This window comes from Astatotilapia calliptera, chromosome 12 (genome assembly GCF_964374335.1).
Source record: "Astatotilapia calliptera chromosome 12, fAstCal68.1, whole genome shotgun sequence".
NCBI classification, from domain to species: domain Eukaryota; kingdom Metazoa; phylum Chordata; class Actinopteri; order Cichliformes; family Cichlidae; genus Astatotilapia; species Astatotilapia calliptera.
Genome location: NC_137433.1, coordinates 36,693,489 through 36,705,796, shown reverse-complemented (window position 1 = coordinate 36,705,796; position 12,308 = coordinate 36,693,489). Strand labels below are relative to the sequence as shown.

The window sequence follows — 12,308 nt, the reverse complement described above, 5'->3', positions numbered from 1 at the left end:
CTACCCATAAAGCCCACAAAACTGCAACCCCCCCACACTCGCCACCTGATCTCACTCCAGCTGATAGTTGACAGTTGGCAATCCAGCAAAAACCTCAGAAGATGGATGAGACATCTCAAGCTAAAATGTCAGAACCAGAACGTCGCACTGTGCTTGTGATCAGACGGAGAGAACGCAAGGCGATTTTCCCCGTCTTGTCCTTCTGTTTTCATTTTCCTCTCCGTCCCGCCTCTTCACCTCGTCCCTCTGCTTTCATCAAAAAGACATTCAATCATAGGTGCCGCGTCTCTCTCTTCTATGCAGCGTAATATTTCTCTAAAGGTCACGGCAATCATCTGCAGGAGTAAAACAAAAAGGGAAAAGTGTCAGGTATTGGAAACCAAGAATAAACCCCGTTTCATTTGTTTCAGCCTCGGAATAATCGGATTTTCTTTGTCTGACTGTCTCATATTTGTATAATGACTAAATGTAGAGCTCAGTTTTTTTCTGTTCATTAGACTAAGTCTGCCTCAAGAAGCAGAATCAGAATACAGTTGATTTTTCACATGGGATTATTATTTTTAGACTCGTTTGTTGTATTTTCAGTTTAACTACTTGGTTAGATTTAGGAAGAAAACATAGTTTATGTATGTCTCAGTTTAACTTTTTTGTGATTTGTGTGTCCACAACAGAGGACATAAATGAGTAGGCTGGGTCTCAGGGGGATATCTGCAGGGGTATCGTTTAGCCACCTTTACCCTTCTCACTCACCAATCGCCTCTCTAACCACGCTCTCACACCTTCTCTCTCAAATGTCCCCACAATCTCCAGACGGTGTAGCTTGTAAAACAAAAGCCAGCTCCTTCTCTGGAAGGTTTACTGCTGCTTCCTGGTTTCAGTCTTTCTGGATCAAACGATGTCTTTGTTGGTTAGAAGGTGCGTGTGTGCCTGTGTGAGCGTGGGCTTTTTGTGGCTCTGGGTATGAAACAATAAGTTCTTACATCAAATCATCTGAGGTTTGATTGTGAGAGGTTGGTTTTGTGTATTTAAGGAAAAGTGAGACTCTATATCAAACAATATCTTTGCTGCAGCAGAGAAAAGGCTTTCTGTGTGCATGTGGGTAGTGGTGTTTATGGAAGTCTGACTGTGTGTGTTTCACATAAAAAAATCTCAATCTCTAGATCAAATAATGTCTGTCAGTGTTCACAGTGCGTGTATGTGTGCGCTTGTGTGTGTTTGAGGGGCGTGCGTGTGTGTGTGTGTGTTTCTCTGCATGTGGGAATTCATTATCGTGCTCCTGAGTTTTTTCCTTTGTAAATAACTCCTTTGGGAGCTTCATGTCGAGCCTTTTAAACACTCATTAGGATTCCTTGTTCTGTCGTCCCCTCTGTGAGAAACTCTATGTTCACTTTTAAATACCACTAATGGCTACATTTGTCTTAATGCCTGCAGTTTAAATGCACTCATTTACATTTTGCACTTGCAGCATTTAGCCGACAGCCGGGAGGGAATAAACCCAGTTGCCTTCTCGAGTCTTTTTTTTTAAAGCTTTGTTCGCTTTTTAAGCTTTCTTGTCGGGATCACGAGTCTAACTGTAATATTACTGGCACTCTGCTAGTGGTCACTAGAATGAGTGAAAGCTGATGCCAGCGCCTGAAGGGCAACAGTATGAATACCATACATGCAGAAACAGTGTTTCAAAGTGTATCGAATATCAGTGGGAGAAGTTTGTTTTTATTAAATGAATGCACATCACTGATAAGTAAGAATTGTGATATGCAACAAAAATCTGAAATTGAAACATTGATGCCAAATGTGAAGTTGGCTGATTTTGCAAACTTCTTTTACACCTTTCAAGGTGTAAACCATCCAGATTACAAAGTCAGCCATTACTGGATAAAAGCTTAAATTCTTGTAAATATGCAGGATGTTTTTGCTTTTTTTTTTTTTTTTTTTTTTTTACATCCCTTATTATCTCACTGTTTCTAATATTGGTGTTCGGTGTGTTAAATGATGCACAATATTTATGGAACCTGTGTTGTGTTTAACTCTGGATGCCAAGACGAGATAAAAACTTGTTTTTATGCACGTGTGGGCAGGGCCTCAGTCTCATAGCAAACCAGTTCTTTTCATGTGGTTTTGGAAATTTACTCCTACAACTTCAATGTTGGCATTATGGATGGGCCTTCTTAGCTTAGTTGGGCTGATGTACATTAAAGTCATAGCAATGAAAAACTTTAATTTCCACATTGCGTCATTCCAAGTTATTACTGCTGCCCAGCTTGCTGTTTGGTTAATAGTAGCTTAGTGCATCTGCAGCAATCACAGAAGCATGACTGAAGAGGACACTGGTTTGTGTTTGGGCCAGCGCAAGTCCGACTTTGGGAATCACCTTCATGTATTTTTGAAACTGAAAGGAGATCATTCATCAGCATTCATGGCTGTGTATTGTGTGGGTGCATAAAACCCAATGGATTCTCATGGTGCTGAAACATGAAGTGAACAGAGAAATTACATGTATTAATTCTGTTTGCGGTATAAATAATACTTTATTTATTAATATAAGTGCAAAGGGCCATAAAAAATATGACCTAGGGCCATGATTGGCCCCTGGGCCAGACTTTGGACATGCCTGGTGTCATGAATGTGGATCTGTTTTGTGTTGTCCTTTGCTTCTGTGTAAAATATTGAAAAGGCTTTCAGGTATTTTAAATCAAAAAAGGCAAATACTGTACGCAGAAACACAATTTACTTTTTAATTTTATTGTTAAACCATTTTAGCTTTGTTAAAGTCTGCATATAGCAAACTAAATAGAAGAACATGCTGTGGTTTAGTGATATAAAACAATATTTTGTTTGATCCTTTCTTGAGATTCATCATCATATTTTTGTCTCATCCCCTCCCTGCAGTGTCGAAGCCAGCCCCATCTTGGAATGAGGCCTTCCTCCAAACAGCGGGTAGGTAAACACATGAAACGCTTAAATCACTTATTGTTTGTGGTTTGTTTCTCCATGTTCCTCATGCTGTGGGAATAGGGAGTGCACACACACACAGAGCTGACTGTACAAAACATGCCACCGAGTTGGCTCAGCCAACACAAAACAACACGTGCTGATAACTTTGCTGTAAACATCACATGATAAAAACCATCCGAGCACGTACAGATTTACATGGAGCAGTGTTGTATTTTACTACAATCATATCTGTTCTATCAAAAGCATTATGAAAATTTCCCAAAAAATGTTAACATCACAAAGTGTAATTTATTTGGACTGCAGCTCTGTGGGGAAGTGCTCCAGATGAAACCCAAAGTTTGCTCTTGATATTTAAAAGTTCTTTGATGACTTCTGTGGTTAATGGAGACTCTGTTAACTGCCAGATATCTTTGAAGATGGTGTAACACACACTTACACACATGCATAGTGTGTCTTTGCGGGAGTGAACACCGATGGCCTCTGCTTTGATCTTTCTTCTCTGTTTGACTGCAGCCCACCCCTCCTTTTTCCATCTTATTATTCTCCATATCATCCTCTCTTTATCTCTTCTATCAACGTTAAATTCAGAAACCTTTAATTAGCACAAATGAGTCTTTTTCATTTCTGTCACATCTGTACAAATCAGCGTGTACTGTTTAACCAGACAAATTAGTCATGTGATTCGTACAGCATGTAAATAACAATCTAGCCACTTGAGCACATTAATGGCCTAATTCTCTCCTTCATTCTTCTTCGTGTGCTTCCCAGTTAATCACAAGCTGTCTGAGAATGCCACCAAACACATCTTTCATCTCGCACTCTCTCCTAATTCCCTTTGTCAGTCTAGTGAGTATGAAACAAACCTGAATGAGTCTGTAATCTGGTGGTTTGTGTTTCACCGTGTGCCCCCGTGAGGTGACTGGGCATTCAGGGCTTTGTTGGTTTCACTTGCAGTTACCTCATCCACGATCAAAGCAGAAGAAAGACATTGTGCATCGATCATTTGAGAAGTATGAAGTCAGCACTCTGATTTATTTTTATTCGGCCAGAAACTGAAAAGTCTCTGGAGTGGCTGTGACATATTATTCTTTTATGGTGGCTTTTTTACGTCCAAGAATGATTGTGAGTACACGCGCAGATGACAGCCCAGTGACAACCTACATCCACTGCTTAAGATTGTCACGCCATTTGCAGAAAAAGTGGTTAATCATACTTTAATAACAATTTTGACAGAAGTCATACTTGCATGAGCAGAACATCCACATGGAATAATTAAATCCCTGTTAAGAAAGTTGCCGTTCATAATGCACATTGGTTTGGGTTTTTAAGTTTTCTCAGATTTTTAGTAAAAATTACCTCTTTTTTTCTTCTCCAAAATAAGTAAAAATAGAAGACTACTGCACTGTCATGTCTGTATGCCAAAAAGCTCAAGCTTAGCAAATAAAAAAGGGTATAATGCACCACTACATATACATGTGTGCAGAGCTTGCACATTTATCATGTTCCAGCATGAGTTTCCACCAGAGTACTGTGAAATATTCAAGCACATGCATGGTAGGCTTGTTGGTATTTCTAAATTGACAGAGAGTGTAAACTAGATAAAACGCTTAAAGTCCACCTAAAGCAGAGGTCCCTAACCGGTACCGGTCAGTGAGTCGTTTGGTACCGGGCTGCGAGAGTTGAGGCTCGGGTGTGAAACTTGTGGTTTTCAGGGTTTTTATAGTTAACTCTGTTTCCCTGGGTGTTTTCCCGTGTTGTGGTCATGTGTCTTATTTTGAAAGAAATATTTACGCGTTACCATAGCGACCAGAGAGCATTAAGGGACAGAGAGGAGGATGTTACTCTCAGTGTTGTTGGCGCATTTCAGGAGGACGCTGCTAATTAAGTTACACAGTGAATTCACATTAATTATGATATTTACAAAATACCACCCTTTTTGTCTTGGTCGTATCATTTTCTTTGGTTGTATTTATCCGCGACACCTTTTGCAGACTCTCCCATTGGTTGATCTTTATCTATAAATCTCTGCTTGGGCTGGTTCCATCTTATTTATGTGTTTATATGTGTAAAAACCACAACCAATACAGCCTTTGTTCTCACAATATCATACAATTGATTGTCCCAAAAATCAGAACAGAATTGGGGAAAAAGGCTTTTAAATACGCTGCCCCTGCTTCCTGGAATAATCTGCAGAAGGAACTGAAATGATCAGAATTGGTTACCTTGGGAGAGTTTAAGTCTGTCTTAAAGGAACGAGAGAACAACTCTTTTACTCAGTGTGATTGTTTTTAATGTACTCTTAATTTGATCTGTTATTGTATATTTTACACATGTTGGTATGGGATGTTGTATTTGTTTTAAATGTTATATACTTATGTGGTATGTGGCTTTTGTTGCCATGATGCCAGGTCTCTCTTGGAAATGAGATTTTTACCTGGATAAATAAAGGACTAATAAAGGCCGGTCTGTGAAAATATGTCTGACATTAAACCGGTCCGTGGCACAAAAGTGCAGTGCAGTGTTTCACAGAAATGTGAAGGAACATGTTGTGAAATTGTGGAAAGTTTCTTGTACATGAACACGAATATATTTCTAGATCTTGCAAGAAATAGTTTTAAGCTAGGCTTTCATACCACCTGTCAAATAAAAAAGGAAGTGCAGATCAAAGAAGGCAAAGTTTTGACGTTGTACTGTATGCGTGAAATTGAAGTGAATTGGCATATGAATATATATGTAAGGAATGTTTTACTGCAGGCCTTAGGTTTAAGGTTTAAGCAGTGATTTTATGGACTTGGACGGAGGCATCAGAAGCCACAAGTAGTTATTCAAGTTGTAGTTCTTTGAAATCCACCTGAAGGGAACACGTGTAGGTGGTGCATTGTGAAGTATCTGTGGATGAGTCTGCTCTGGCACATTCATCTGCTCAGTGTTATACTCACAGTTTGATAATCAAATTCACATTACTTGGATCCAAGTGGATCCAACACTGGTAAAGTAATATGCACAACAAATGAAAGTGAAAACGAAACCCCTCCATAAAAGTAATTAAAGGTGTTGTTAGTAGCCCACAGGAAATCGTTTCATTTAGGAGTTTATGAACTTAAACATGACTTGCAGATATTAACAAGCTCAGACCTGCTGTGACACTTTGGTACGCTTTGGAGGGGAAATGGGGAGGAGGTGTGACATTTCAGCTCTTACACAACGTTTAGAACCAGTTTTCAGTACAGATCGGGTTAAAGACTTGGGGCAGTGGGTACAGAACTGCTACTGTTACACTCTGCAGACCAATGACTTCACATGCTTCACAACAAATTTCCCACGTGTGGGACTAATAAAGGTTATCTTATCTTATGCTTAGTAGTAAACACAAACAAATGGAAAAAGGACAAACTTTTATGAACCCACAGAATTTAAGGCAGCAGGGAGAGAGAAAGTATTTCATGGGAAATGACCATTTCACACCAGTTTACTGGGTTCACATCCCAAGACAAGTCCCAGTACAGCCTGCAGTGTTTATCAGTCAGAATCACGTGTAAAGAGTATCAGCTACATTTGCAGTGTTTGAAGCACAAGAGTGCAAACTTTATACAAACTTTATACTTTTTTCAAAAATCATCACGTTTGAGTAGTGTTGTGGAAAATATGCAGAAATATTTTAAGCATCTGTATAGTGGTGTATTTTTGCACTAAGGGAAGAAGGCAAGCTGGCAGAAGCAATGTGATGCAATGTTGTGCTGGGAAACCTTGTATGTTACTTTGACATGATCATGTACACTTTTTCATGGTACTCTGTGATGGCTGTGGCATCTTTCAGAAGGATAATGCAGATTAAGGAAGAGTTTGAGAAGCACAATGACTTTGAGTTGTTGACTTGGGGCCCGTTCTTCGTACCTCGCTAAGTAGGTTAGCCGGATTAGATTGTTGACGATTTCGCGTGATCCTGGATCAGTCGGTTCCCCGAAGCTCATCCGGGACTTGCTGTCATAGCAACAGAGCCGTAAGCGTAAACCTGCTCGGGAGCAGGTTTACTTTATGTAAACAGGATTAGATCGCGGCCACGCAGGTATGTCCGCTTCATTTATACGAAAGCAACAGCGATATTTTTCCACTGTTTCACCATAAATAAATATTATCAATGTAACTAAAGACAATGCAGCACTTGATCCTTTTATTGATTTCACACAGATACATACAGGTCATTTCCTAAAAAAGGGAAATGAACTATTAACATTCTATTACATGTATGTGATTATTACAGATGTAATTCATATTTCAGAGTAGTAATTGTAAATTACTTCGTGTAATCAAGATGGGAGACCACGGCTATAAAAGTAAAGGTGGATTTGGGAAGCCTGTCGCAGCCATGTCCTGTCCGTATACGCGACCAACCCATTGCGGAAGGTGCAAGATTGATAAGGAGAGTCCTCAGAATTCAGCGTATATTGCGAGACAGACAGGATCCTTTACCTCAGCGCGACAGTGTGCTCATAGAGAGATATCGATATTCCCGTGAGGGTATTATTTACTTAACCAACTTGTTGACGAGGGGGTGCAGGACCACCACCTGTCTTTTTTTGCTCTGCCCTTTTCTTGGTTGCTGTTATGAACAAACTAACAGAGTATTACAGGCCAGTATTACCTTGCCAAGAGACGCAAAGCAATCTAAGAGATAAATATTACCATTCTGTAGAATACTCCTGTATTCCACTTTTACTTGTTCCCATTTTCTTGTGGGTCCTGTTGTGGCTCTAATGTGAAAGGGGATATAATATAACATATTATAATATAATATAATGCCATATGATATTGGACAATATAGTGTCATATGATAGATCTACCCTACCGCCTACTGGTGTTGGCCAGAGGGGCCGATGGCGCGATATGGCAGCCTGGCTACAACCGTAGCTGCCTCCACCAGTGTGTGAATGTGGGAGTGAATGAATAGTGGTATCGTAAAGCGCTTTGGGTGCCTTGGAAAGCGCTATATAAATCCAATCCATTATTATTATTATTATTATTATTATTATTAAATTACCTACGAGTTTGATTTGTCAGCAACTTTCTGCCAGCCCTCTCTCCTTGCTTTTGCAGCCTTTGCAGTGTTCTCTTGCGTTTTAATTAAACTCTGAAACTCCTGAAATCCCTCACTCATGAGTTCTTGCTCTGCTGCCGGAAAATACCGAGCACGCCCCTTCGACATTTTCGCCGACCAATCAGCGGGTTGCCGATCAATGTTTCTACTATCGATGCGTAGCCCCTTTTACGACACCCAGTGATGTCACATTCCTGCGTCCAGCTGTAGTAATCGTCAACAGCAGGTGTGTTCGGGGAACCGGATTAGCGAGCTCACGGTTAGCGCGATGATTTGATCTTGGATGTGTCATTTGATCTTGGATGTAGTAAGCGACGTACGAAGAACGGGCCCCTGGACTAAAGTGGCTTCAGTACATCAATAACAACAGCGCCCCCTACTGGAGAAAGGTTTACCACCCTCCCCATTTAAAAAATGACTTGTTTAGGTCAGTTAATGTTATCTGCCAAATCTTCAGTTTTTCATAAAACTTGGTGTTAATGCAAAAACAAAACAAGCCTCAAACATGCATAATCTGACATGTTCTACATTTACATGTTTATTTAATGTTTGATTTCTCCAACTTATTTTTTGAAATGTAGAAATCTAAAATATTGGAGTAATGGCTAAAATATTTATCGCCTTATTAATTATTGTGCAAATTTAGCTTTTTTTACACTTCAAGAAATGACAGACTGCATTTACAAGACACCTGAACTTGCTATATATGTGAAGGGAAAACTTATTTAGTTTTTGGGGGCTTTTTAGAGACAGGACAGCCGGGTGGGTTGGGTGGTGGCGGGCGGACATACAGTCGATGGCCTCAGGGCAAAATCGGGCCTCTGCAAATACCCTCGTTACACCCCAGGAAGCTACAGCGACGCCTTAAAACTTGGATTTTCACATATTTTCTGTAAATCGGGACGTAATAATCATGTAGTCAAGGTAACGTATACAGAGTGCATGATGTGGACGATGCAATAGCGACATAAATTTAAAAAAGTCACACAGTAAGCGACGTACGAAGAACGGGCCCTTGGTCTCCAAATCCCCCAGATTTCAATCTAATTAAGCATCTGTGGGATGTGCTGGACAAACAAGTCTGATCCGTGGAGGCCGCGCTTTGCAGCTTACAGAACTTTAAGTATCTGTTGCTAACATGTTGGTGCAGATACCACAGCACACCTACAGGGGTCTAGTGCCTCGATGGGTCAGGGCTGCTTTGCAGGAATAGGGGGGCCAACACAATTCCCTGGTCATTTAAATCTGTCATTTAATGACTTTACAGTTAAAAAAACATAAAAAGATTAGCAATCTTTTTGCATGCATTTTATAGTCTCTGCGCTGTGAAGTGCCTTTTTTTTAACCATGTGACTGAGTGCTCGAAATAGGCCTATAGCTCTTTAAGCTAAAGAATTCATCCTGCCATTTCTAACGGTATCAATAAACGCGAGGGACCCAGTTCCATTTGGACCGTGTAATGCTGCTTTCGCTATGTTGCTTTATATCATGAGCCTTGCTGTTCCTTCACTATACGTTCATCTTTGGAAAACACACCCAAGATTACTTTGGTGTCATCAGCATAAAGAAACTCATTCTAGAGCTGCTCGGGGCTTTAAAAAGGTGATACTCTGGCCTTATCCCATCTTTAGCTTCCAGCTACTGCAGATTGGAAGGGAAGCTAGCATAGAGTTGGGTATGAAAAAACATAAATTGGATATGGTTTTAATCTCCCCCAAACCAAACAAAGGTCCCTTCATGTAAGTCGACTTTCCTTTTTGGCTGATGATTGAAAAATTATCTTAGATATATGTAGCAGCAAGCTGGCTAACCTAATTTTGCTAATTAGCAAAGTACTGTCTATACTGAGTAGAATGTGTTCTACTCCGAGATGCATTGTCTTTCACATTGCAGGTTATTTAAATTATTAAACCATTATTTGGCTACTTTTATGTTAGGTTTACTTTTTCAGTGTTTTTTGTTTCCTGGAAGTCTGAATTGGGGAGTAACTCCAAAGGACTGACCTGCTTTTCTTCGTAGCTGAAAAAATCTACTTCCTATAGAGGTCTTATTTTACTTTAGCTTCCTCTCATGCCCACAGCGTGCATGCCATCACTGCAATAAAGCTTACAAGATTACTCTCAACTTTAAACACTGTCTATTCATCTTTGGTTTCATTTTATATCATAGACTAAATATTTTTTGTTGCAATTAGGTTTCAGCTGAAAGAACTGATCCTCGGTCTGATTTAAGTTGTTAAAGGCTGAACAACATAACATGAATCAATTCAATTGGTACCAGGGACAGTTTAATTTATTAAGATGTGATTTAAACAACAAAAGATTCAGTGGTGAGTTTTACTTGAGTACTGATGTTGTTGAATCCTTTTCTGGACTTTCCAACATTGGTTTTTCTTTTTAGTTCAATGTTAATGATTTTTATTTTTTTCATGTAGTTCAGCAAAAACAAATCTGATTGAAGTGCAGTGTTTTCACCTGAACGTCATCTGTTGTGTGACTTTAAGTGGATTATGTTTTATTCATCTGTAGAGATTTTGTGATGAATGTTAATGAAAATGTGTGCCTTTTATTTAGATTTAAATTTGCTCTAGTGCACTTGTGTGTGTATATATAGGATTTATAATATATATAATATATAATATTTTTTATTAAAGCCTACATGGCAGTTGAAGCAGTCGATCACAGACCTGTATCAAAATAACACAACAGGCTATATTTATGCAATCGCTCAGCGTCTGTGGCCTGATTCGCTCATGACCTGATTCATGGTGAGTGACAGACTGAGTCACAAGCCCTAAGAAGTCTTTTTAAACTAGGGCAGGGGCAGCTGTCCAGAAGTTACATAAACTTTGACCAACTTTTGTAACAAATCACTCACACGGCAGAAATTAGTTAATGTATCAAGCAACCGAGAACTGAAAATGTGACGACATAAAAAAGATCAGCTGAGATGAGTTCAGCAGCTGCTTTATTGTAGTGCAAGATACCGAGCTTTTTTTGCAGATTTGTTTTTTTAGCGTGTTCACTTGAGCTAATCTGTGCTGGCAGAAGTTGCCTGATCCTTTTTGTGATTGTTGGTGTTACATAAGGTGAAGTTTCTTTGCAGTGAAATGTCCTCCTGTCCAAACACTGAACTACATCTGCTTGGCTTCCAAGCTTATACAACACCTGTCAGAACGCAGCAGCTTCCTTTTATGGACATTTACTTTTTGCAACAGCTGTTAACATTTGACTAATATCACCAGACCTGTTGTCACTGTAGTCTGATCTATTTTCTACAACAACCAGTCGAATATGATAATAAATCAAATGTAAAAAGTATTAGATTTGATTTGTGTACTTGTCAGAGTGATAGACCTAACATAAAACAAAAAAACAACATTGGCATAGAAAACAATGCAAAAAAAGAAAAGAAAAAAGAAATCAGTAAAATAAGCAAAATCATAAAAATAGTTTGCCAAGATGGTAAAAGACATTGACCCATTGGTATACCGCAACATTAGCAAGTGTCTTTGTCTTTAGTCAGAAGTGACTATTCTTAGATTGGAGAATGGTAAACGAACACGTTGTAGCAGGTTGTAAACATCTATATTTCATAAATGAAGTTGGGAATTTTAGCGTCTGAGTTAAATGGAAAGTTGGTATTAGAAGAACCGCAGTTTCTGTGGAGGTCTGACAGATGTATTATTTTTAAAATTTCTATCTATCTTTCATGAGTTAGTTTAACAACATTTGACAGGAGAGCAGCAGGAGAATGCAAGTGTACTTTGTGGGACTAATCATTTAGGATGGGCAGTAGAGGTCAGCTGGGTCAAAAGCTCCAGGTCTCTGGTTGATAATAAACATACAAGTCCACATTTAGCAGGTCACTTCTAGTTCAGGCAACCCTGTAATCAAGATAAAAGCTCAGCTTTCCTTTTTCCTTTGGTCTCATCTTCACCTGCTTTGTAGAAGAAGTCACAGGTCAAAGGTAGAAGCACCACTTTGAGGTTTGAGTCTCATAAGCAATTATCTAATGAGTGAGGTGGCAGAACAGGGTTTGATTTTTGTTGGTCTTTGTTGTTTCTTTCTTCCTTTTGTGGTTTGTTTCTCCCATCTTGCTTGCTATCTTCCATCATTCCTCAGCAGAAGCATTAAAACAATCCTGAATGATACTCAGATTTTCACACAGGCTTCTGTTTTGCTTAAATTAAACTTACAGTTGATGTCCTTCTAGAAGACCCCCTCCACACGTGACCACAATCTCTCATTTTACTGTG

At 39.3% G+C, this 12,308-nt stretch overlaps 1 protein-coding gene across 2 annotated transcripts in view; it reads left to right on the top strand.

Annotated features, from left to right (window-relative positions):
- Window positions 1-12,308, top strand: part of rasgef1ba (RasGEF domain family, member 1Ba) — a 127,865-nt gene that overhangs the window by 20,863 nt on the left and 94,694 nt on the right. For both annotated transcript variants that reach the window (XM_026186876.2, XM_080287460.1), the window contains exon 2: window positions 2,890-2,937. In XM_026186876.2, coding sequence (XP_026042661.1) covers window positions 2,890-2,937 — 48 coding nt within the window. The remainder of the gene's footprint in view (window positions 1-2,889; window positions 2,938-12,308) is intronic.